This window comes from Mauremys mutica, chromosome 12, assembly GCF_020497125.1.
Source record: "Mauremys mutica isolate MM-2020 ecotype Southern chromosome 12, ASM2049712v1, whole genome shotgun sequence".
Classification (NCBI taxonomy): Eukaryota; Metazoa; Chordata; order Testudines; family Geoemydidae; genus Mauremys; species Mauremys mutica.
The window spans coordinates 66,853,254-66,879,872 of record NC_059083.1 but is presented as its reverse complement, the minus strand read 5'-3'; the positions used below and the strand labels follow the sequence as shown (position 1 = coordinate 66,879,872).

Here is a 26,619-nt window from a genome sequence, read left to right as displayed (position 1 = left end):
CTCTCTGGGTGGGCTCTTAGGTAGAGAGGGTCCTGACCTGCACCGTTTAGATCTAGATTTTCCTCAGAGTTTTGATTTGGCCCATTATAATAGCTGCAAAATCTGGACCCGGTTCTGGGCTTCCCAAAGCCTGGGCATGTTCGGATCCGGGGCCTTTGGTTGTCTCCTGCTAGACAGAGCACAATACAGCCCCCAGGGACCAACATTTTCTGAAGTCCAACTTCGGCAGCCGTACATGGAAGCACCCAAAGGCAGCGGCTGCTCTGGAAAATGTGGCCACAAAGGACTGGCTCGGGGTCCTGCAGTTAGTCAGTGGCAGAGTCAGGAATCCTGACTCTGGGTCCAGCCTGGATGAGCACTTGCACAGGGCCCCCAATCTCAGGGGCCCCCAACCAGGATTGGGCCTAGGATTGGGCCAGCTGGGTGGTTTTAAACCAGTCTGGCTGGTTTTTCTCCTGTTGCCGGTTGCAGTGCGCTGGGGTTTTCTTCACTTCGCACTGGTGAAAATACCCTGGCAAGCTGCAACTAGCAACAACTGCTGTGTGCCTGTACGGGGGCGCCAGTGGCTGCTTCCGCTGCAGCGCACAGGTCCCCGGGCCCCTGGGAGAGCTGCTGGCATGGCACCCGGGTGCTGCTCCATGTGCCGGGCCCTCAGCATGCCAGGATGGAGCCTGAGACTCCTGCTCCTCATGGCACTAGAAAGTAAGATGGACCCGAAGCTCACCAGCGGGGCGGGGGCAGAGTGGGGACTGGGGCTGGGGAGGGGATGGTGCAGGGGTTCAGCAGCCTGACTCTCCAGCTCATGGTGGGGGGGTGCCTGGGAGGGGAAGAGGAGGGTCAGGCTGGTGGGGGAGGGTGAGGGGGGATGTGCCTGGGAGCAGAAGAGGAGGGTCAGGCTGGTGGTAGGGAGGTGGGGGAGGCAGTGGCTACTTTTTTCAGTCTCTCAGAGGTGGCAGCTCTATCTGGATTCCCAATTGCTCAAAGTCGGAGGGTGCTCAGATGTGGCGTTTACGTTTTTGGCCCAATCTGTACCCCAAATAAAGCCAATACTCCCCCCTCTCTGTATCCCTCCAACCGGCCTCTGTGACGGCCCAATGGAACCGTTCACGGTTATGGACAGGGGGCTGGATTCTGCTTGGCATTTTATCAGTACAGATCTGGAGTAACTCCACTGACGGCAGCAGAGCCAGTCCAGATTTACACCCGTGCCAGTGGGAGTAACACTGAACTCCCAGGCTGCGCAGAGCATTGTCTATTCAAAACGACAAGGCCAGGGGAGCCGGCCAATCGAGCCATTAGATGGACCATATGTTCCTTAGTGCGTTATAAATTCCTTTACTGGGGGCAAGTGGGCCTGATGGATTTATTACTAACCAGACGGTGCAATCTGAATATTTCTATAAATTGGGGGTGGGGACGCCAATCCTTCAAGCCAAGCTGAGAGCTCCAAGCTGGTGAATGTATTATAGTGAGACACTCCATGGCCCCCGTGGGACCATTGACAGGGTTTGTGCATAGGGGAGAAGTGGAATTTTCCACCCTTCATCTCGCCTGTGAAACCAGCAGCCTGGTGCTGTGTAAATGCTGGTCATTACCCTGTTTTCCCATGTCACTGGGGGTACAACCAAAAGACAGTCCCCCCCCCCGACCCCTTTCCTTCCCTGCCTTTCCTCCCCTCTCCTGTGTTAGCATTTGAAAGTGTGGGAGGAGAAGAGGAACCTGGTTGTAAATTAGCCCTGAAGAATTTTTCAATTTCAGATGTGTATTTTCCTCCCCTTGTTATTTAATCTCTTTGCTGCCAAACTCCAGAGAATTAATCTTAGTCTGGACTGACAGAGTTTACATTAAGTGCTGCTCAGATAAACCATATCACCCAGCGCGGATGAAGAGGAGACAGGGAATGGGAAAGGAAGAGATGGACTCCTGGCTAGTATCATTGCTAGGAGGGTTTCTTTTTCTTTCCTTTTCTTTCCTTTTCTTTTTAGCAAAACTCCGAGGGGGAAAACAGGACCAGATCCTCAGCTGGGGCGAGTCAGTGCCGCTCCAATGAAATCGATTGACTTGTCTCAGCTCGGCATCTGAAATCACTGGGACTTAGGCACCTAAATACCTTTGAGGATCAGGGCTCTGGGCCGTAAAGTGTAGTAGAATTTAATCAGCATCCAAAACACTGCACGATGCCACTAAAGATGGGGGCTAGAGATCAGGCAAGTATGCTCTTTGGGGCTGGGGCTGTCTTTTTGTTCTGTGTTGTACAGCGCCTAGCACCATGGGGGGCCTGGCCCAATGCAAATAAAGGAGGAGATGAAGAAAAGGGGCTAGAGTTCCTCTGAGGTTGCAGGATTTATCTATCCATGTTGCATTAATAATGAAATATTGATTCTCTCCACATTTGTATTGGCTGGCATGTTAGCTGTTTCAAATGATCTTCCATTCACCAACTGGGGTGGAGGGAAGAAGAAATTTGCACAGTGATTCTTGGTCTTTGCCGGGATCCCAAATAAAGGACACTGCAGAGAGGGCTAGATTTGCCTGGACCAGCTCTGATTCACAATGACCAGGGTGCAGGACTGGATGTCAGGTGACCAGACAGCGAGTGTGAAAAACTGGGACGGGGGAGGGGAGTAATAGGAACCTATATAAGAAAAAGACCCAAAAATCAGGACTGTCCCTATAACATCGGGGCATCTGGTCACCCTAAGATGGGCAGTGGCATGTTGCTGGCTGGATAACTATTCTGGCGCAATGGCAGACTGGGGTGAGGAATTTGCACTGGGACAGCTGCAGGGGTTGAGGATCGGTGTGGAGCTGCCCAGGGCTTTGTCTTAACCCTTCGTTAAACTGGACTTTTCCATTCATGTTCTCCTTTGGGGCAGGAGGGAGTCAAAAGTTCTCCTTTGAGTTCTGGAAGTGAAAGCTGCTCCGGGTGGGAGATGACTTGCTGAGTGTCTGAGCATGGTGTGATATATTTATCCTGTCTCCAGAGCCTGCCTTGGGTCATATTACAGCCTCCTTTCAGGGCAGTGTGGCTGAGAGCCCTAAGAGCTAAAAAAAAAAAAAAAAGTCACCTTAATAATAACTTTAATAGGACAAGGAGGCCAGGCAAATCTGTGAGAGGTGGGTGAACGGTTTAGGCAGAAGTTTGGAGCCACCTCATTCTAGCCACCCACCTGTACCTGTTTGTGAGCTATGGGTTATCAGATACACCATCATGCAACGCTTTGGGCTGGGGGAACCCAGCTGGTGTCAAACCCTGTGGAGCATCCTAGGTTTAAATAATTGACTCTGGGTTTATTGAGTGGGAGGGAAGGAGAAAAAAAATCCAGTGAAGGGGAATGTGATGGGGTGTACAAACCCCACCCTCGTTAGCCAGGCGTTAGCAGGAGCCAGAGCCCAATTAAGCCAGATGGCACCTGGGCCAGGGTGTTAGGCATAATTGGTGATCAGACCCAGCTGGGAAGGGAGTAGGCCTTCATAAAGGAAGGAGCGGGAGGAGAAGGAAGAACTTGCTAGTTGGTGGTAGAGAGCAGGGGAACAGGAAGGTGATATAAGAGCTAGTGTAGGGAAGGCTTTGGTAGAGCTAGCTAGGGCTGATGTACCCTGCAGGGCAGATGGCTTGTGTGGGGCTGTGAGGTAAAGGGGGAGAAGCAGCTCACCGAGGCAGCCAAGAGCAGGACCTTGGCGTGTGAGAGGGATAGGACTTGCCAGGGCCTAGGTAGTAGGCCAGCTTGCCCTGACATGAGGGTTGTGATGGATTGGGAACAGGGCCCAGGGCAGGAACTGGGGGGAAGCCCTGGGAGGCATAGCTCACTAGAGGAGCATGGAAAGGGGCTACAGAGAAGGCCTGAGAAAAGTGAATGGGGGGAAGAAGTCCGGGGAGGAAACCGCAAGGAGTCTGGTGAACCCAGTATGGTGGGAGGACCTGGGTTCCCCACCAGCCGCTGGGGAAGGTGGTATGAGGCCCCTGAGATGGGGAGGTGGAGGACTGAAAACCCTGGACAAAAGGGTGTAGGGACCCTGGGGCTCAGAGTTGAGTGCTGAAGACCTGACATAAGGACTTTGGACTCTTGTTTGTTGGACTTTATTACTTTGGGAAGAATGGGACTGGCGTGTGACCTGGCTGGAGAGCTGGGCATACAGCTGCAGGACCAGAGGTTGCTAGAAAGGAAAGAGCTGCTACACCATGCCCAGCCATGAGCTGTGTCATGGTGTGGTGAGCCCACCCTTCTATAGGGGGAGATGGTTTTAAAAATGGACCAGCTGACAGGGAGGGTGAAAGACACAAGAAAAGAATTGATTTCCCCCCCCCCACACACAATAAGTATCACGAACAGACACTATTTCAACTTAGCATAATGTGTCCATCCCATGTTGGCACCCACTTATACTGGGTGGACTGCAAGGGAGGTGTGGGGGGAAGGGGTGTCCCTGCACCTTTAATACAGAGCGAGTCCCTCCCATGAAAAAAACATGGGGCACAGGTACAGATTCTCAGCAGGCTGTAAACTGTCACAGCTCTATTGCTGGATCTATGATCACTTATGCCAGCTGAGGCTCTGCCCCATTGTGGTTATAGGGGGTGACTTGAATTAGCCTGGGAGTAAATTGGAGGAGGAAAAGAAGTTGTGAACTCTAACCGGTGAGATTTTCAAAAGTTTTTCAAGTCAGTAGGACTCATGTTCCTAACTGACTTAAGAGCATTTAAAAATCCCACCTCTTGTAAATATGTGATCCAATGGCTAAGGGGTAGACTGGGAGTTAAGCCATCTGGGTTCTATTCCTAGCTCTGCCACTGACTTGCTGGATGACCTTGACCAAATCTCTTCGCCTCTGTTTCTCTTTTTGAATTGCAAGCTCTTTGGGGCAGAGATAGTCTCTTACTGTATCTGTGCAGCATCTAGCATAATGGGCTGACAACTTCTATTGAGACCTCCAGGTGCTACTGTAATATAATGGGGGGCTTGAAACTCCTGGCACTCATTGATGATTGGAAGATGTTTGGCCCAAGACCCCTGTTGCAGGCACATGATGAGAACTTCACATCAGGAGCTTTGGTTGATTCCTTCCATTCTGCAATGTGCCAAGCACTCTTTTCCATGCTTAAATATTACTCTAAAAGAATGGTCTGTCCCTGCTATGCTATCAGATGGTTGTTGCCAGCATGCATAGCCCAAGGCTAAGATTTAGGCTCCAAGTTCATGTGTTGGAAGCTAATATGTGGCCTGACTTTCAGAAGAGCTCCTAGCATCTCCCCGCCCCTGCCCTCCCCTTCTCCCCCCTGCAGTCAATAGCATTGTTGAAAATTGGGCATCTTATTTAAGCAATTCAGTGTGGACTGTGGAGCCTAACTTTAGACACTTAGTTTTTAAAATCTTGGCCATAGTGTTTCAAGGCACCGGATGGCCTGGCTGTGATCTCCCAGGTGCTGGTTTCACACTGGTGTAAATTCCAGTGTTTTCAGAGTGACTCCTAACTTGCACCAGTGTATGAGGGATCAGAATCAGGTCTACTAGGCTGAATGCAATAGCCATGCCTTGGAATCAGTCTGATAGCACTTCTTAAACCACAGCTCAGATCCATGCTCCCTGAACGGGTGGCTTTCCTGAGCTGGGGCCTTAGACTGTAACCTCCTTTGGGAAGCATCTGTCTTTGTCTTGTGCAGGGCTCGGCACTAAATTAGTAGTAGTTGAGGGCATTGCCAGGGGTCCCAATGGAAGGACCAGATGTTACTGGTCCATCTCTCTGTCCTTGTGTGCTGCTGGAAGGAAAAGGATCGAAGCAGTGGTAGAAGGGAAATGGTGAAAGGACAAAAGGAGGGGGGCCATGGCAGGAGCTCAGGTACTACAGGGATGGGTGGCAGTATAAAGACCTTAGAGGGAAATGATAGTGGAGAGGAGAGAGAGAGAGAGCTGGAAAAATACAGAAATAAAAGGACCAAGAAGGAGGAAACAGAAGCCAGGTAGAAGTCGCTGAAATTTATGGATTCTAAGGCCAGAAGGGACCATCGTGATCATCAAGTCTGATCTCCTGTATGACACAGGCCATAGAACTTCCCCCCAAATAATTCCTAGGACAGGTGTTTTAGGGGAAAAAAATCCAATCTTGCTTTTTAAATGGTCTGGGATGGAGAATCCACCATGACCCTTAGTAAATTGTTCTAATGGTTAAGTACGCACTGTTTAAAAAAATGCCTTATTTCCATTCACTTATGGCAGCAGAATCCCTCCTTTTGGCATTGTCCTTCCTCACTAGAGCAGAGAAGACACTGGGTTCTAATGGAAGGGTCTCCGGTTAAGTCTAGACTGCAAAGAAAACCCCCCTGGCACTGCGTTTTAGCACTTGGGGCAGTTGGCTCAGGCTGCGGGGCTAAAAATAGCAGCGTAGATGTTCCTGCTTGGGCTGGAGCCCAGGTTCCGATGCCCGACGAGAGGAGAGTCTCCGTGCCCGCAATCCAGCTCACATGAGAATGTCCACACTGTTCTCCTTAGCCCCCAAGCCAGCTGACCCCGGGTCTGAGCCTCGGTATTGTGCATTTTTCTTTGGAGTATAGACATAGCCTCAGTGGGCTAATGACAAAGTATGATGGGAATGAGAAATGTGCAAGCTGTCCACAATATTGGTCATAGCTCACTACAAACCCATGCCCATTCTTCCAGCTAGGTGACTTCTCTGAGCAATGATGCAGAGGGCCCATTTTCCAGTGACAACAGATCCGGAATAGTTATCTATCTACCAAGCCGCAGAGAGACTCAATGACTTGCCCAAGGAAGCGTATAGTGGAGCAGGGAGCTGACCCCAGGTCTAAAGTACCAGGCTAGCACTCTGCCCAGTAGGCCATCCTTTCCCCCACTCTTTGGAATAGCCCATTAAGTCAGGAGCCACCTTCACACAGAGAACACCAAGAAATCGCCTCTATATGATGTTATTTTGCAAGAAATAGGTGGTTGATTGTAACCACTAACCATGGAAGTCAGGGGTAGGCCTGGAGAATGGCACATATGTTCATGAAAATTCACCCAAACTAAACAGGCGTTGCTCTGCAGCACTCGGGGACGTGCAAACCCCCTGCTGATGAGCTCTGGTGAGGCCGAGCTGCCAGCCATTGGGCCCTAGACTGAAGACTCAGCAGTGAGCACTTCTCTGCTGGAAGTGGAGAGCTCCACTCCAAGCTCTCGCAAGTACTTTCAAGAAGATTGTTGCTTGCCTGTTCCAGTAATAATAATAATGCCTCTGTCGGGCTTTTCATCCCAAGTGCTTTCCAAATGAGGGTCTACACAGACGCTCTTTAGGGCCATTTCTTCCTGCATGTTTGCACAGGGCCTGGCACACTAGGGCCTCCAGGTGCGACTGTGATAAAACAATAACAAATGCGATTATTCTCCCCATTTTACAGTCGAGGGAAAGGTCTCTCTGGTCCAAATCTTTTTCTGTCTTATTTCTCAGTCTTTTTTTTTTTTAATCTCATTCCATTTGCAAATGTTTCCCTCTTGTGTTCCCATTGTTGTTCTCCTCTCTGCATAGTTTCCTCCCTTCACTTTTTCACAATAGTCTTTCTTGAATCCGTGATGGGGGGAGGCACTAGGACCCAGGCAGGGAGCTGAAGTTCACTGACAGTCTGCAAGGTAGCCTGCCTCCCTTTCTGCACCAAACTCTGAAGGGCTCAGAATTCATTGGGACTGGATTTTGGGGCTTACTGAGCTGGCGGCGGCTATTAAGCATGGAACTTGGAAGTAGCTCTGGCGGCTCTGAGCTGAGCTGCATGTGGCCTCATCTCTCCACGCAGGCACAGGCAGGAGGAATGGTTGCACCACCAGCCTGGCGAGAGACTGTGGCTGCAGAGGAGACGTCTTTGCCCTTTCTCTTTTACAGGCTCTCAAACGCCACCATGGCCGCTGAGGTCACTTCGCTGCTGGAATGCATTCAAATTGCCCGTGGGCAGATTATGCCCAGGGCAACAGGGTCCCATGATCTGCTTAAACAAGTAGTTTCATAGCAGCATTGACCCTCCCAGTCCTTGCGCAATGCATGGCAGGGAGAGCAAAGCTGTTGCTTGCCAGAGGTGCTATGTGGGCCCAAGAAAGGTTAAACTCCTGGCGCCGCTTCTGCACCAAGGCGGGGATGCAAGTCCCAGGCCTCCTACATTCTCCCTCACTTGCACTCAAGTACACCAAGCTTTTGCCTGCAAGGAGGATATTCAGCTATGCATTGAGGTCCCACTCCAGCTACTAGGCCTCCATAACATGGCAGCCTAGTATCCCCCTGTGCTCCTTTTCCTGCTCTTCACTCATTAACCTGCACTTATACCCACAGCATGCCCCATCTGCAGGGTTGAGCTGGGAGGGGACAACGTGGCGGCAGGCTGATCCTATCCTAGCCACTGGGGAGATCTCATTCAGGAGAGCTCAGTTTGGCTCGCAAAGGAAGGGGCACCGGTCTAGTTTCAGGGTATGATTGTAGAGTGCCTGGCTTGGGCCCTCTATCTCTGGCTGGAGATTAGGGGCCTGTGTGTAACTTGTGGGAGGCTGAGTGGTGGCAGGCGTTATTTGCAGGAGAGTGTTGGGGAGAGCCCTGTATGTTAGCTCTAGAAATGAACAAAAGGATGGCTGTAGCATGATACTATAAGGGGTCCTTTAGGAAAAAATAACTTCCCACTCAGCAGTCCCTAATGTCCCTAACACCTAAATGTCCCTCCCCACCCCACACTTCCTGTTATCCCTCTTCTTGTGGTGTAGTAGGTTAGTGACTTTGGGAACTGGGCCTGGTTCTCCACTCTTACAACAGCAAACTGGTGTAACTCCATTAAGTTATCTTAGTGTAAACCTGGTGTAGGGCAGTGGCAGGTTCTTTGCATGTTAACCCCACAGCTTTCCAGGCTGCTATTGATCCTGGCGCCTTTCATTTTGTTTCAAATTTCCCAACAGTTTCTTTTAGTGAATGTCCTGCTGGCGCCAGTCCATCAGCCCCGCAGACTGAATCAATCTTTGTCTATGGAGCCGATGCAACTACAGTGCAAGCTTCCACCATGCTGCCACCCTACCATGGTGCCTCTAACCCTGTCTGGGAGGAAGCCCCTATAGGAATGAACAGGTTAGCCCAGTCTCCACACTGAGCCAAGGCTCATATTTGGTCACTCTGCTAGACTATTGTTCGGGACGGGGCTTGTGTGCTTCAGACATTGGAAAGGAAGTGTGATCTGGCAGACTAAGGCCAGGCCTAAACTCAGAAATTAAGTTGACCCAGCTGCATTGCTCAGGGGAGTGGAAAAGTCCAGCCCTGCTTGAGTGATGTACTTAAACTGACCTAAGCTCTAGTGTAGACAGCACTAGGTTGACAGAAGAATTCTTGCATCAACCTAGCTACCACCTCTTGGGGAGGTGGATTAAAGACAGTGGTGGCGAACCCCTCCCATCGCTGTCATGTGTGTCTACCTGCTGTAGTGTTTCAAGCATAGACAAGCTCTAAGATACTGGAACTCTTGGGTTCCCATTCTTTCTCTGCCACTGATTTGCCGTGTAGTCTGGGGCTAGTCTTTCTCCTGGTAGCAATGAAGGTACGCAGAGGTCTTCCAGGGGGTACCTCAACTCATCTAGCTATTTGCCTAATTCTACATAAAAAGCACTAGCGAAGTCAGTACAAACTAAAATTTCATACAGACACTAAGTTGTTTATACTGCTCGATAGACTATGCACTGAAATGTAAGTACAATATTTATATTCCCAGTGATTTGTTTTATAATGGTATTATATATATCTGATTTTGGTATTTTGTATATCTGATTTTGTAAGCAAGTAGTTTTTAAGCAAGGAGACACTTGGGGTATGCAAGTGAAATCAGACGCCTGAAAAGAGGTACAGTCGTCCAAAAGGTTGAGAGCCGCTGCTGTAAGGGACCGGTTCAGTTCCCATTGACGTGAACTAAAGACTTCCGTTTATTTCAATGGGAGCTGGACAAGGTGCCAAGGGCTGAAGATACCTGAAGGAGCGGCTGAGCCTTGCGGTATTATATTCTGAACTAGCAGGGTTGAGGATTGGAGAGGAGCACAATAGGGCAGCTGTGCTAGGTAAATTTAGACTAACCCTGACTCCTTAAATCTAGCAGCCACCTTATATTTATCACCGGTATGAAAGAAACCAGGAAGAGACTGCAGATAATGGGTTTGACTGGTTTATCGATGGAAGATACAAGTTCAGTTTGTTTACACAATTTTGTCCTGTTACAAACATACTAAAAACCTACAAAAAGAAAAATTACATCCATAGTACACTAAACAGCATGTAGAAAAAAAGCACATGAGCTCCGATAACACATACATGAACAGTACCCATTATAGTATTCTTAACACTGAAGACACAGAATTACGTCTGACCAAATTGATTCACAAGTGCGGGTCACTGTGGGACCGGATAAGGACATACTAACAGACAACTTTAGCTATGGAAAACAGTATTGTTACAGTTCGTTAAATATTTCAGACCCACGCTTATTTATCCCACGCTTTCTTTTGAAAGTTGGTTCAAGATTTTTTTTTTCTTTTTTGCGCACTCTCTTCTGAGCATCCAACCTTTTTCTGACATCGCCTGTGTTGACCATGGCAATCCCTGCACTGATACCAACACAACAGCACAACTTCACTACAGCAATGATTAGGGAGGACATGCTCTGGAGGGCAAATTCAGGTCCCATTTGAGTCGATGGGAACTCCACCGTAGATTTAAATGAAACTAAGATCTCCTTTATCAAAAATAACAAAACCAAACTACAGCAGGATTCTACTGTAACAGTCTGTGACCATATTGCTATTGTAAGCTGCAGGCTTTGGACTTTGAGTATAGCCTGTAGAGTAGGGCTGAGATTTTTGTAAGATCCCTAAGGGATTTGGTGTTCTGGTCTTAGCTGGCTCTGAAGTGTGTGTGTGTGTGTGTGTGTGTGTTGTGTTTTCAAAAGCAAATCTCATAGGGTGGGGAGACAGGGTAGATGGGACCTTTGCCTTGTCCACTTCCTATGCTGCATTTTCTCCCCCCCTCCCACCCCCGGCACCTAATTTCATTCATCCTGGGATAGGCCATAGGCTGCAAAACCTTTTATGTCCAGGTCCACAGTTTGTACTGATGTGAGCTAGACTCACTCTGAAGGTTCTTTGGCAGCCTGTGCAAAAGGGATGGGTGGTATTGGCTCCACTCAGTGTGGACAGGACTTCCTGTGCAAGATACCACCTTTACAGTGGGCACTGGTTGCTCCCTTGTTTGCACCCAAATTGCTTCGGCAGGTTTAAAAATGTCACCACAATGTTTGTGTTTATATTTCTGCTACACAGGTACTACATATTCCTATATCTCGGTGCTCTCCCACAAGCATGTGTAAATGCTGAAGTTCGCATGCAGGGTATTCTATTTAGCTTTCATACAGAAACTCCTCTGTAGCTATTAAAAAAATATGTATATAGGCTACAACCAAATACACATGGCATCCATAGGCGGGCTATCTGTGTTTGATCATTGCTCTCACGCTGCAGAACCCGTCCCTGTTGAGGATTCTCTGCTCCTCTAGCTTCTTTCCTCAATAGCCACAGAATGAGGGATGAGGCTGGCGGCTCAGTTTTCTGGTAACAACACTGATTCATGAAGGAGAAGAACTGAAGGCCATTGCCAGGGCTTGTACAGTGCAGCAGGAGGGGCAGAGGCAGTTTTGAGATGATAAAAGGAGCATGAACTGCCTATCTTGAGCTAGGATATACAGGGCCATCACGGACACAGCCCCCCTGGAACAGGTGGCTGGTGTGTGTACCTTGAGCAGTGCACATGGTAGGGAGTTCTCTTCAAGGCAGGGTAGCTGTTTCAAACCTGAGGGTTAGACTGCTCAGCCACCCTCTCTACCAGTGTCACTCATGTGCTGGGTTTTGGTAGTCAGGGCATGCTCACTCCACGGAGTCAAGGTTACATGCACGGCAGAGTCCTAAGAAAAAACTTTCAATGTGCCAAAGTCATTCAGAGGAGCCTGAACCTCATCCACCCTAGAACAGTGTCTAAACCACCAGCCCCAAATCTCAAACCACTCCACAGGAGCGGGAGCCACTGGGGAGAACGGGTTAAAAAGAGTAACCGCCTACACTGCTGCACCCCCTGTACAGAGCCTTCATCCTGAAAGACTATCCCCCGGCAGCAAAACATGCCAAACTGTGGTAGACTCTGACCAAATACAGAACCCGGGCTGTGCTAGAGGTGGAAACCGGAAGGCCCAAGGCAGAAGTGCAAGCACAGGGAGTAACAGCTGTGCAACCGACATGAGAGGAGAGATGAGACTAAATAGGAAGGGAGATGAGGAAAACTGTTCTTCAAAGAATTATCGAAGCCTTTCCACTGAAAAGTGGGGCAGAAAACTGTATCGCTGAGATGTAAGGGACAGCTGAGACGGCATTGCACTACGGAACAGCCCACCATTGAACCAGAAATGGATAGATATGACAAATGGACACACGGGGATATAACCCAAAATTTAATGTGAACGATGTGCTGGGCACATGCTTGATACCCCGTGTTTTTCTTTCTTTTACCCTTGGCCACTGTGAGAAAGCGAGGGAGCCACCTGGAAAGGGTTAAAGGTTCCCTACCTCCCCCAGCCAAGGGAAAAGCGCACACGCCCTTCCCCTCTGGGACTCAGCTGCTTCTTCCCTATATGCCCAGCCAAGGCAGGAATCCTTTAATCCTTTCCAGGCATCTGCTCTCCTGGTACAGCTTGTCGTGCCAATCAGCGATTTTAAAGTTGAACTAAAGAGCATTTAGTGAAGCAATATTAGTGGAGCAGAGAAGGGTAGTGGTGAGGCTTTGAGGGGAGGGGAAGGACTCCAGAGACCTGGTATACCAGAAGAACAGGTAGTGTCCTGGGTCTGGTAGATATGGCCCTGCTGTGAAGGGACAGGAAGACTCAGATGGGGGACAGCAGAGGAATGCAAAGTAGACCTGACCCCAAGTTCAATGGGATCCTTTCTGTTGACTTCTGTGCGGTTTGGAGCAGGCCGTAAGATCCCGAATTGGCTACCCTTACAATGAATAGTACCTTACTGGGCAAGTAGCCTCCTGGATTTCTATGGACTAATCTGAGTGAGATAGTCTTTGTCATAAGTAGGGGTAGCAGAATCCGGGCCTATGTGGGCTTAGGCAACTTCATCATTAATTCAAACCAAAGTATATTCAGCGGACATTTGCTTTGGAACATGCCTCTGTAACAGGCGGCTTGTAGACAAGCCAAGAGGCAATGTACTGCACAGCCACTGGGCAGGGGAAGATGGAGCCGGAGATAAATGAAGTCCAGTTTCCGAGAATCTCCATTTCAAAATGTTGGATGGTTGTGAGAAGAGACCATTTGGGATATGAAACAGAGCTGTCTGGAACATGCAGCAGCTGTGTGTGTGTGTGTACGTTTGTGCATGCAAGAGAAAACCATGCTCAGAGCCAAGACCAGTTCTTCCCTTCTGCTCTCCCTCACAGCATTTCTCATTCCTGTCTTGTTCAGGAATTATTTCCCTTCCAATGTTCAGCTTGGTTTTGTCTCTTCTCTGATGAGATTTTCCTGATCTAAGCAAGCCCTGTTCTGTTTCGGGGGAGGAGAGGGGGTGTTGACTTTATCTGTGTCTATTCTCTGGCACGGCCCCATTCATTCTACTTCCTACAGAGCTGGTAAAAATAAACATGTTTTTGTTTGCATGTATTTGACTGGCCTGCGATTTGGCTTATTGGGTGGATCCTTCAGGGACAGCAGCTGTGCACAGCTGGATGGTATTTAGAAAAATATATCTTAAAAATACACTAAGTTGTGCTGTGTCTTTCTAGTGTGATTGCCGCTCTGAGTTCCAAAACTCTACAGCCAATCCGCTTGGGACACAAAATACCAACATTTTTGAGTGTCCACTAATTCTGGGTGCCACAGTTTCCTTGGGGGCAGCTCGAAACACACTAAGGCCTAACTTGACTTCGGCTGGAGTTGCAGGTGCTCAGCACTTTTGAAAATCAGCCCTGAGTGTCTCCCGTTGGGCACCAAGAAACCGAGGCCCCCAGCCTGAGTGGGCACTTGAACCTTGTGGCCTGTGTCCATCTTCCATGCCAGACTTTTGCAATGAATTAAAAAACCTCCACACTCACAATCCTCCAGGCCTTTCATAGCTAATCTCACTCCCACTGACCAGGCTTTCTGTTGATTTCAATGGCAGTTGTGTCAGGACCAAAGTCCTAGCCCCAAATCTAGCCTTGGAGTAAGTGTCCCTGACTGTATTAAAGTCAGTGGAGTTGCAACCAATTACACCAAGGGGGAATTTGGTCCATTATGTTTTATGGAGAGAAAAGGTCTGATGGGGGAAAGTAATTCCCTCATGGAGACAATGATTGAGAATGCATATTTACTCACTCACCTTACTCACAGACTGTAACAACGCCTAGCACATAATGGGCCAGCTGTAAATCAGCATTGCCTCATAGGAGTATGTGAAGCTATGCTGATTTACATCACCTGAGGATCTGGTCCACTGTCTACACAGCACTTGGATAACACGAACTAATTGATAGCAGATTCGGCTTCTCGAACACCTTCCAGGCAAGGATCGCAAAGGGCTTTGCAAAAATGAATGAATGAACCCACACTACGCTCCTGGGGGCTAGGTAGAAGACATCTGAAATCCCCTCTGTTAGATGCCTATCCTTGCCCTTGCCGGGGAATAACCTCAATGAATTAACGGCTCTTTTCCCATTTGTAATTAATATGGGCCTAGCTATGAAATGACCCAGCTACAAACTTAGCTGACAGGTGGAACATGTCCCTGAAGTTCATACAAGTGGCTAGCAGCTGAATAGACTTTCGGATGTTAGCTGTTGGGATGTTTGTGCACAATCTGATTGGCTGTACATACAAGGTACTGATTCTTTAAAACAAGCCCATTCCGTTCCAAGCGACCCTGCATTGTCTCTAATTATAAATCCATGTTCCTGTCGGCTTTTTTTTTGTTTTGTTTAAACCCCTTTAATCTTATAACAGCCTCAGCACTGGGGATTTATCACCATCTGGGGTTCAGATAGTCCAGTGACAGAGATCAGACAAGTACCTGGAAAGACGGGTAGGCAGGTCAGATGGCCATTTCTATCCAACTAGTCATTTATCCCCAGGAAATACCCTCTGCTAGGGTCATTAATGGTTAGACACATACTGTCTGGAAGGGTATCTCTTAACGTATCCGTTCTGCCTGTGTGCTGTGGAGGAAAGAGCTGCAAAGCAGAATGGTTGCAGCTCTGCGCTGTCCATGAGAGAGGCACCAAGCAAAATGACTCACGGGGCTGTGTTCATTCTAGGCATGGGTTTGCACAAAGTTCAGCTCCAGGGGGGATATTAATCCAGAGCATCCCACGCCTGGGGCTTCCGACCCAATGACCTGACATGGTCCAGTATAGAGTTTGAGATCTGGCTCTAACTTCCCCAACGCTCTGGGATGGATCAGATTTGGTGGCCTTCTAGCTATTTGATTGTAAAAGTAGCCTTTGTTCCTTTCCTGGACGAATTTGTATTCCTGGTTGTTAAATCTCTACCTTTCCTGAAAGGTCTGAAGAGCCCTGTGCTGGGTGTTCCCCATAGGTGCTGCAGCCAGCGAGCAGAGCCATATGTGGCAAAATGAGGCTAATCCAGGAGAGTGGGGATGATTGGGTGTTACAGTAATGGCTGGGTAAAGAGGCCAGGTGATTTATAATGTGTCACAAATGCTAGTTCACACCAGTCTGCAGAGTCCAGTCGGGGGCTGATGCAATGATCTATGGTCTCTATAAGCCCAAACCGTGGCTAAAATCCAGCGGTCAAAAAAAGGGGGGGAGGGTAAAGACACTTTTTCATAACGTTTCCATTTCTATCTTGTTTTAACTGGGCCCTGGCCCCGGCCCCGGGGCTGGTCTCTGCGTCTGGACGCTGCGTCGGCTCACATTCCTTTCCTGGGCGATCCTAGGAGTCTTGTGCGGTTCTCGGTGTCTCAGGCAGCAGGGAGGGAGAAAGGTGATTGTAGGTGAAAAGAGTGGAAGGAGAAAGCAACCAGCTCTGTTTAATAGAATTCAGTGGCAAGGCACTCAGCCGTGGCAGGATCCATTTCCTATCTGGTAGGCTCAGAGTGGGGTGACCTTGAATGGGCCCCACATCTGGATAGTGAACAAGGTAGAGAATCCTATTTAAAATCTTTACCCCCATTAGTGCCAAGAGAGGCAGGGATGCCCATGAAGGTGCCCAATGAAAACCCTGTGGAGAGGCTCATTCGCAGCCCTGCCCCTCTTACACTCAAGGTCTCCTGAGTTGTGCAAACGCAGAGGCTGCTGATACTGTGTTTGGTTGGGAAGACTGCAATGTGCGCATGTTGCTTTTTGGGCTTCTTACTAAGGCTGTGTCTACACTGCACCTACGTTGGCAAAACTTGTTTCGCTCAGTGGTGTGAATATTCCACCCCCCTGAGCGACATACGTGACACCAAGACAAGCGTTCGTGTGCGCAGTGTTATGTTGGTGGGAGAGCTTCTCCCACCGATGTAGTTTATGCCACTCGTGGAGGTGGGTTTTTTTTATGCCGACGAGAAAGCACTCTCCCATCAGCCCAGAGCGTTTCACCAGACATGCTGCAGCAGCGCAGCCGTATCGGTCCAGCTGCGGCGCTATATCTACAGACATGACCTAACCTGGCCCCAGGGCAGCCAATAAAGAGAGACCAGAGCATTTCATGCACTGAAAAAAATTCCTTCGAGCTATTTCAAAGAATAAATCAATCTGGCTGCTAGTGAGTGAAATCAGGAATGTCTGGCTGCTTGCCACCGGGGGAGAAATCATTCCCAGGGAGAGTTAATGTATTTATCACAGGCTTGCCTCTCATTCAGTCTTGGAACAAACTCCCTCATTCTGCTTCATTCTCTTCAAACCGCTTGGATTTTTTTACATGTATAAAATATTGGCCTCTCGCTGCCCTTAAGTCATGTCATGTCTGAAGCTAGAAAGCTGTTCTCTCTCCCCTGTGCACGGCACGGCGAGCAGCGCAGATCCTAAGCAGGCTCAGACCCCTGCTCCTGAGTTTCTCTTCTGCCAGTTGGGGGTAAGATAGACCAGTGGTGATTATTGTGACATCATGGACGCCTGTCTGCTAGAGTCTGGGCTGAGACTGAGCTATTCCACAGAGGCCATTGTCTAACAATCAGAGGATAATAATTCTGGGGGAGATTTTCAAAGTTGACAATAGGAAATAGGTGCCTGGTTCCCACTGACTTTTAATGAGGATTGGGCACTGAAATGCCCTTTGTGCCTTTAAAAAATTCTCTCTGTCTCCACCAAGCTGGTGAGGATTTCAACCATTGACTTCGAGGTAAAGGGCTCCAAGCCCTAGAATACCCTGAGCCATCTTGGCTCCCAAGAGGAGTGGGGGATTCACCAGCTCTTGATGTTTTCAGATTAACACTGGCTGCCTTTCTGAGAGAGATGCTTTAGCCAAACACAAGTTATTGGGTTCAGTCCAGGCGTAACTGGGGGAAATGTAGCGGCCTGTGATATACCGGAGGTCGGACTAGATGATCTAATGCTCCCTTCTGGCCTTAAACTCTTAAACTGATGTTCTCAGCAGAGAGACTAGGTCCTGAAAGTGGATGGAGACTGAACTGGCCTCTCCGCTCAAGAAGGTCCCTCCAAGTCAAGGTCGAGGCAGTGCACTGGTAATACAGTGCAGGGAAGTTTGCATTGCTGCTGCCTATGCTGTCCTTTTGCAATAGATAAATACAGCAGAGGACTTCAGTCTCCAGGACTGTCTGTCCAGTACCTTCCACCAGCACTACATTTATATACATTTTAAAGGACTCTGGGTTAGTCTCAGGTTGGCACAAGGAGACAGTGCAGGTTCTTCGCGAGTGAGAGAGAAGGCTGAAAGAGGCCTGTCTGTGGGCAATAAGAGAATGGTTTTTTATTGGCAATTCTCAAAATCTGGAATTAGAATTTTTTGCTACCATTCTCCCCATGCATAAGAAATTCCCCCTCTCCCTTAGACAAGGAAAGGAAATGAACTTGGGTTTGGGGTAACTCTAAAAATCTGCAGAGACCCTCTTTCTATTCCTCACAATTTTCACTTGCACTCTTCAGAAACTGAACGTGATGAAAACACTGGCTCGAAATGCCAGGGGGAAACATTTAGCAAGTGGAGCCATGGGTTTGATGTGTCAGTCCCAGGACATCTCTGTAGGCTGCTACCAACCCTCAGCATAACCTGTGACTAAATCCAAGCCATAGTACCTAGAACGTTACGGCACCGGGATCACGCAGGTCTGACAGTGCTGAGAGCCGGCAGCTGAACCACTGTACGCCCAGTCAGTTTCCCCGGAGAAGGGCCTGGTTCAGGGAAGCTGGGGCTAGTTACTAGATCAGTCTGAGCCACAGGGCGCTAAAGAGCTAATTAGCCCATTAGCCGGAAGAGAAGAAAGGTACGTAGGGAGGAAGGGCAAAGGGGGGATGAGAGAGAGTAGGAAAGGCTGGTAGGCCCTGGGTAAAGGGAGTGTCTGCGCGGAGAGATGGCTTCCTTCTGGCAGAAGGGGATGGGGTTTGAATGTCACTGCTAGCAGAGCTGCTGCACAGGACTGTCACGGGGTGGTGGTGATTGGGAGTAACACAAATAAACGAGGTGTTGGTGTTTGTTAGAGTACGAGAAGACAGGGCCCTGCCCCAGAGCCTAAGAAGGATTTAGTGGCTGATCAGCTCAGCTGTGAATCTTTCTGGAACGTTGCCATTTCATAGCTGCGGGATGCTGAGAAAGAAGAGTGGCACCGAGGGCTCGATCCTGCAAGATGCTGAGCGCTCCAGGCCCGCTGACGTCTGGATCAGGCCCACTCGTGCTTAAAGTGAATCAGGTGCTCACGTGCTTTGCCGGATTGGGGCTAGAGGGCTCAGAACTTTGAAGGACCCAAGTCCGGCCGAGCAGTTCAGAGAACTGTGTGCGATAGGGAAGTGTGGCCACCTGCTTCCTCCATGTGTGACACCCCTCCCCGCCCCTCCAGCCCTCCGTCTCCCAAGGAGTTCCAAACCTGCGGGGAAGGTTACAGAGAAACGCAATAAACAAGGACCCACGTACAAAACATCTTGCTCCTTTCCACCCCGCTCCTCCCTGTGAGCGGCGAAGAGACTTGTGCTCAACCCCCCACTCTCGCAGAGAGGGGCCCGGCCACCGCCGATGCGCACGGGGAAGGATTTCACTCACAGCAGAATTATTCTGTTCTTTGTCGGTGGAAAACGGTGAGAGGAAGATAAATGCCTGTTTGGTCAAACTTCTTCATTTAGTTTCACGGCCTATACCATGCACCAGCAGCTCTTTATTACTCCATATTGTGAAGTAAGCCTCAACAGTACTCAGTCCTGTACAGGACACAGGAGAAGACGCAGCCCCTGCCCCAAAGAGCTTCCAGTCTAAATAGGACTCTTGCTATCTGACTCGCTTGTCTACTAGCTGGTCTGCACGGGACAAACAAGGCAGAATATTTATGGAGTAAGTACCATCCAAGGGCAGGGTAGTTACAACAGAATTACTAGGTAGCAGCAGGCTATATACAAAGGCAGTACTAGGTACTGTGCTTGGTGAGCACCGCGTAACTGGTAGGGCATTTTCAAGGAAAGTCCCAGGTGGTAGCAGACTCTGTGGTACTTTGTATGCGGTATTGTTGTTGTAGCCATGTCAGGCCCAGGATATTAGAGAGACAAGGTGGGTGAGGTAATATCTCTTATTGGCCCAACTATGTTTCTTATCCTGTAAGTCATACAAGGAGAGGAGAGGGAGAAAGAGGCAGAGGGAGGGGGCAAATGGAGGAGCTGGAGGAGTGACAAAATGAGGGGAGGTGGAAGGAGGAGAGAGGAAAGTTAATCCACAAGCTGGTGCAGTTTTGGGGAAGTGACATCACTTTAGTTACTACTGAAAACTGTCATTTGGCTCCAAAGTGGCTCAGTGCAGTCCCCTGATATAGAGGCTGCATGGGGCCAAATCCATCCCTGCTGTAACTATCGATTTAGCCCATGGTGAAAGCTCCTGGGCTCGCTGCCAGCACAGACCATATGACAGAGTTGCCCTAGTGAGAACAGCCACTGTCTTAGGACCGGCTGGAAAGAGGCAGCTACTGTGGGGGTGGTAGAAGGGACACTCATGCTACAAACAGCACACTTAGCTCAACTCCATGCTTTTGGTCCTCTTGTGTGCATGAGCAGGGGAGAGTCCCAGCCTCACCCCCAAGGAACTGACCATTGACGGCTCCTCAGAAAATGTCTGGGAGGAATATAACTGGAGACACGCATGCCGAGCAGAATAAGAGCAGGTCTCTTCCCAGGTGGAGACTACATCTGAGGTTTGTGGGTAGCCTGCTGCAGGTGGGAGCCTCTGAGAAAAAGAGCCATGCTCCTTGCTTTGAGCAGTAGCACTTACCACTCGAGCTGGATGTATCATGGAGAAGTCTACTTGTAAATAATTATTGGATGAAAAACATGCCAAGCTTCTGTGGAGTTATTTGAGCAGCTTGGCTTTTCATTTCCAGAGTGCTTTGCAGACATGCACTGATTAATCCCTGCAACACCCCCTGTGCATTGGGGTGGGGGGTATTACTATCCCTTTTGACAAATGGGGAAACTGAGGCAGAGAAGGTAAGGGACTTGCCCAAGGCCGCAGAAGGAGCTCCTGCTGCTAGACCAGAGTTTCTCAAGCTGGGGTCGCTGGAGCCCTGGGGGTCCGTGAGGGTACTCCAGGGGTTCCGTGAGTCATAGCCAGATCAACTCCTCCCTCTCCCTCCCAGTGCCTCCTGCACGCTGTAGAACAGCTGTTCAGCGGTGTGCAGAAGGCTCTGGGAGGGAGGGGGAGGAGTGGGGATGGGGTGCACGTGGGGGAGGGGGCGGAAAGAGGTGGGGAAGAGGAGGGGCAGGGTTGAGGCAGGAAGAGGTGAGGTGGGGAGGTCTTGGGGGAAGGGGTGGAGTGGGGGCAGGGCCTAGGGCTGAGCGGGGAGCTTGAGGGTCCATGAAAATTTTAAAATCAAAATGGGGGTCCTCAGGCTGCTAAAGTTTGAGAACCGCTGTGCTCAACTGTGCATCTCTCCCAGAGGGGGATGCTGGCGAGAGTCATTTGTTATAAATGAACATGGGGATTTATCAGGTGCTCATGATACTGACGGGGACGGAATCAGTGACTTACATGCAGTGATTTTTATCAGGCACTTTATATGGAGGAACCCAGGTTCACTCTGAGGGCAAACGTGTGCTCTAAGAAGCAAAGCTTTTTTTCCAGTGAGTAGAGACTTTTCATCACACTCAGGAACTGACCCTTAATATGTTCAGTTCTTCTTTCCACCCCTTTCCTGCTCATTGCATAATTCCTCCTCTTCCAGTCAGAGGGTGCTAAGAGTAGCCGGGGCTTGGGTGCACTAAACCTCCCATTCTTCCTGCAGACACACACACCCTAATTGCGAGCTCCCTGGGCCATGGCCGCTGTGAGGAGCACCTGCAGGCTGAGTCAATTCAGATGCCTGTCCCGGCTTCCCACCTGTCCTGTGACGTGACTGAGGGAGTTAAAGGGAGACAGCCTGGTTCCCCAGTGCCTTTCCTTTTCTCTGGAGCCTGCATTTCCCTGGCCAGCAGCAATCTGCAGCCTACTGCCCATTGTCTTGCAGCTGCCACTTCTCTGAGTGCAGGGCCCAGATCCTGGGCTAATCTCCTCCCCTCCCCCTTGCCGCAGGAGTTGTACTCTCTACCCACAAGGCCGTGCTACAAGCCCTATAAATGGCATCGCATGACATGCTCTGTGGTGCCGGAACTGCTTCTGAAAATGCAGCAGCACGCCTTGCAGGTGGGCCGAGCCTCCAGGACTACAGGCAACAGACGGCCATGGAGAAGGGTTTCTGTGCCAGTGAAATACTCCTGCCTCAGGATGGGGTGAGGATGGGCGACTGGTTGGGCTGCTCCTGTACCAGGGATTTATAGTTTAGTGGGAGGTTCTCTGCATCCCACACTAATTCCGGGCTGGATTCTTACCAGCTGGGTTCTTTTTCTTTTAAAAATGCAACAGTTACGTGTTTCCTTTGCAAACCAGACAGGAGAGCAGGACATGACCCTGATAAATCACAAACCCCACGCGTATGGAGCCCATGATGGCTGGGGGCACTGCAGACTGTAGGGGATTAAGATGGGCTTTTAATTCTTCAGCAAATTCGGGCTGTATGTCTCTGGCTCACTGCAGTATTTGAGCCAATGCAGTTCTCAGGGATCAAATCAAAGCCAGGCTCTGTGTTTGGGGAGGTCGATTAATTTACTGGCCTCTGGAACAAGACGGGGCCACCAAGCGAAATGATTCCCCATTCCCACCCCCTGCAACTCCTCACCCTCTTTTTTTGCCACAGGGAGATAAAATTTGTACTCTGCTGTCACAGAGCTAACCCTACCAGGCTGCTGAGCTCAGTGAGGCTCTGGAGGGGAGACCATAGTGAAGTCTTGATGCCCGTCCCTCCCCGCCCCTCCCCTGCCCCTGTGTCCGCTCACATGGTGGAGTTCGGATACTGCACCCAGCCCACCTCCTTGTACGTGGCAGTCACGTGGGTGTAGATGAGGCTCTTCACCTTGGTCCAGGCTCTCTGCACCTCTGGGGTGAAGTCGTTGGCATATTCTTCGGCGATGACCTCCAGCATGACGCCGGTGAAGAACTGCGGGGAGAGGGAGCCAGGAAAGGGTTACTAGATTCTCCAGGAAACAAGGGGAGAGGGGAGGTGGCCAAGGGCCACTGGGGCAGCCCCTTTTCCAAAGCAACCCTGCTGCTGAGTTCGGGGGGCTTCTGCCAGCTTGCTGAGCCGGTCCATAGGGATACTTTACCCTGCTTTGCACTACCCCCAGCCATTGCTCTGAGAGATTGACAGACACTCATTAGGCTCCAGGAGATGTAAAGCCGTGCCGAGGGGGAAACTGAACCCCAGGCAGGTTGAGAGCTATGTTGTCTTGAGCCAGCTCATTTTAGGGGCCCCACTTTTTGGGTTCCCAACTAGAGACACACAAGGGCTGATTTTTTCCAGAGTTCTGCCCGGCAGGTATTGAGCTGGTTGGAAAATCAGGTCACAAGCATCACAGTGGGAGTTGCTGGGTACTAGGCACTTTGAAATCTGTCCTGTAGTGTCTGCTTTTCGGAGGTGTTAACCGCCCACAGCTCCCACTGCCGTCCTGAGCCAGCGCTACTGAAAATCAGTACTGAGGCCCCAGGTATCTCGTGCTGCCTGCCCACAGGTGCCCAGAAGGAGTCGCCACTTTTGAAAAGTTTGGCCTAAGTGTCTTGCCTGAGCGCCACAAGTCGTCGAGGGACAGAACCCTGGCGTCCTGCCTCCCTCGCCTCTGCTCTAACGGCACAGCTGCTGAGCTCTGGACAGGTGCCCTCTCTAGGCGCTCGGCAACTTCCTCTCCTTTCTGCTTCTCCAAGTGTGGCAGAGGAGAACGCCGGCTGGCTGCCCACGGACATAGTGTCCTAGAGGTAGGAGTCGCCTGCCCTGAATCACCTCATCCGCTTTGCTCTGCAGTGCTGCTCTCTGAGGTGCTTGGCCGTGCGGGGGCAGAGGGGCTTTCCCCTACTTTCCAGGGTCTTTATCCCATTCCCCCTGTGGAGCGCTAGCTATTGGTAGGGGGAGGAAACCCTTTACCTCCACCAGAAGCTGTGGGAGAAGGAGTTCCCTGCATCTTCCTTGTGGGGGGGAAGGCAGGTTTCCGTGGGCTGGGACAGCTTGGTACCCCATTGCCATGGCCAATAAAACAGCTGTAAGGTGGCCTGGTCCAGAGCTAGGCCCTTGTCTCACAATCTGCCCCTCCTAGTTTCACGATGAAAACCCAACCTCTGATCCACTGATGGGGTCTGATGCCCGTGGCCGGGGGGAGGCGGCTCATGGCGGCGAGTCTCCCAGGGCTGTAGGCCACAGCCCATTTCAATTCGACCTCACGGGCTCAGAGGTGGGGTTTTCCCCCCTGAGGTTCATCTTTAAAACCACCACCATCCTGTGAGAGCAGTACTGTGTGTTGGCGCCGTGTGGCCTGGAGGTGGTGGTGGCCCCTGGAGGAAGCTGGAAAGCAATTCCCTCCCCCATCATGGCAGGAGCGTGGCCATTGCCTGCGAGCTGCATTTCAGGGGAGGACGTGGAGGTGCTCGGAGGCTGCACTGACAGTAACCAGCTGATTGCCCCGTTTGCTAACCCATTGGCCATTTCCATCCCAAGGCAGGTCAACGCCCAGCACAGGAGATAACCCTCAAACCAGGATCCCAGCTCTTTTTCCCTCTTCTTCGTCTCATTGGCTTGCAGCCCCATTGCCCCTTCCACTCATTTGACACACTCCCTCGCACTGTAACCACCCCCGCCCCCAAGCACCAAAATAGGTCCCTACTGTTGGCAAGCACCTGCCTTATTACACAGCTTCTTGGGCATGGAGATGCTTCTGGGGTGCAGCCTGTGAAGTCCTCATCCCTTCCCTCGCTCTCTTGCTGCCTGTCGGTGCCACCTGCCCCTTGGCTGCTAAGGGGAGCGAGAGAAAACGCCCAGCTGAGCAAGTAAGGAGAGGAGGTGAGCGGGGAGGAAACTTACTGACTCGTAGCCCCGACTCCAGCCTCTCTTCCCAGTGCCAGCAGACCCTATCTGGTACAGCACCCCCTTCAGGATACCCAGGAAACTGACTACTCCTGATGTAAAAATCCATAGACTGGCCAGGATCCTGGGGGCTAGAATAAACCAGTGTATCCCCACCGTCTCTTGCCAGCACCCACTTATCAGTGTGGGCCTTCTCTCCTCCCTCCCTTTCCCTCCAGCGTCACAGAGACTTTCGTTCTGGTCCTTTACCTTGAAGTAGACGGGCTCCACTTTGTGCTTGAGGGCATGGGCCTTGCCCACCAGGGCCAGAACAGATGAGACCTTTTCGGAGTCGTTGATGTTCTCCACTACGGTGTTAACAGCACCCATGACCCGCCGGGCGTGCTTGCGCAGCTGTGGGGTCCTCTCCATCTCCAGGGGGTCCTCCATGTGCTTGAACTGACTGAAGTACTGCTTGGCAGATGGGAATTTGACAAAAAACCTGCACAGTGCAGTTGGGAGAGAAGGAGAGGGAAGGAGAGAGAAGCCACGTGAATTTCAGTGTGAGGTGAAGTGGCCTAAGGCAATGGTGCTCAACCGGGGGTGCACATACCCCTGGGGGTACGCAAAGGTCTTCCGGGGGGTACATCAACTCATCTAGATATTTGCCTAGTTTTACAACAGGCTACATAAAAAGCACTAGCGAAGTCAGTACAAACTAAAATTCCATACAGACACTGACTTGTTTATACTGCTCGATAGACTATACACTGAAATGTAAGTCCAATATTTATATTCCAATTGATTTATTTTATAATTACACGGTAAAAATGAGAAAGTGAGTAATTGATCAGTCATAGTGGGCTGTGACACTTTTGTATTTTTGTCTGCTTTTATAAGCAAGTTGTTTTTAAGTGAGGTGAAACTTGGGGGTACGCAACACAAATCAGACTCCTGAAAGGGATACAGTAGTCTGGAAAGATTGAGAGCCCCTGGCCAGGGGGCTGGAGCCAAGCCAGTGAGGCAAGAGAGCTAGGATCTATTCCCAGTTGTGCCACATACTCACAGTGTGACCTCATGGCTTGCAGTGGTGTGCGGTTTCGTTAGTCCTGAGCATGTGCATCTCCCGGTAATTCAGTGGGGGCAGTGGTGCACTGCCCATCTGCAAACCATGTTCTGGGAGCTTTCCCAACTATAACGGGCCTGTCAGTAAATACTCACCCGCCTAGTAGAGGTGTCGGGGGGCTGAATTTGTGACTGTCATTATTATTGCTGTGGCTAATGGCCCCCTTGTGCCGGGCACCGGCTGCACACAGCGTGAAAGATTTGTCCTGCCCCACACAGCTTGCAATCTGATATTTGCAAAGCCCTTCTCCCGTCTGCGCAGGAGGTTTCAGAGCGGTAGCCATGTTAGTCTGTATCAGCAAAAAGAACGGGGAGTACTTGCCCCTGCACGTCCACACAAATTGAATAATTCTGCCCTTGGCCACCCCCGTGATTCCTCTGAGTTTTCACAGGGGGAACCAAGGGCAGCACTTGGCCCAGAGAATCCAGCTGGGGTTCACAATGAGAAATCAAATCAGTGCTCAGAACGTTCCTGCTGGGGCCGGTGCTGAGCCCTGGGGCTTCCAAGGGCTGTTGGATCTCCAATTTGCCGATCCTAAGCTATTGCACCTTACAGGAATGTCTTCTTCATCCTGTGTTGGAGAGTGGAGTGGTCCTGGGGCCAACCCTCTTTCCCCGACCCCAGGAAAGGGGTACAGGAGACCCTCAAATCTGATGGGATTAAAGCCACGGGACAAATTAATCACAACTGAAATGAAAGGAGTTGTAGTTGAATTGGCCATGTGGAGCTGAAACCTCCACTCCCTCTCCATTCCCCAGTAGGAAAAGAGCTGAGGAGGGGGAGTCGGTGTGTCTTTGCTGCGGTTATTTAAGAGTCTCACACACTCCCCCTTGCTGGGGGCTGCCCCAGCCCCTCATAGAAAGGGCAGCTCTGCTCTGTGCTGCTAACAGGTACTGGTTTGCC

The 26,619-nt window shown here is 50.4% G+C and overlaps 1 protein-coding gene across 2 annotated transcripts in view; it reads right to left on the bottom strand.

The window, feature by feature from the left end:
* Window positions 1-2,926: 2,926 nt before the first annotated feature.
* Window positions 2,927-26,619, bottom strand: part of CYGB (cytoglobin) — a 45,678-nt gene continuing 21,985 nt past the window's right edge. The window contains exons 2-4 of one of the 2 annotated variants that reach the window (XM_044982698.1): window positions 24,861-25,092; window positions 22,572-22,700; window positions 2,927-3,045 (exon numbers count right to left, since the gene is read on the bottom strand). In XM_044982698.1, coding sequence (XP_044838633.1) covers window positions 3,016-3,045; window positions 22,572-22,700; window positions 24,861-25,092 — 391 coding nt within the window. In that variant the 3' untranslated portion in view covers window positions 2,927-3,015. Of the gene's footprint in view, window positions 3,046-20,963; window positions 22,701-24,860; window positions 25,093-26,619 lie in introns of those variants that run through there. The other variant, XM_044982697.1, reaches the window with a different exon arrangement.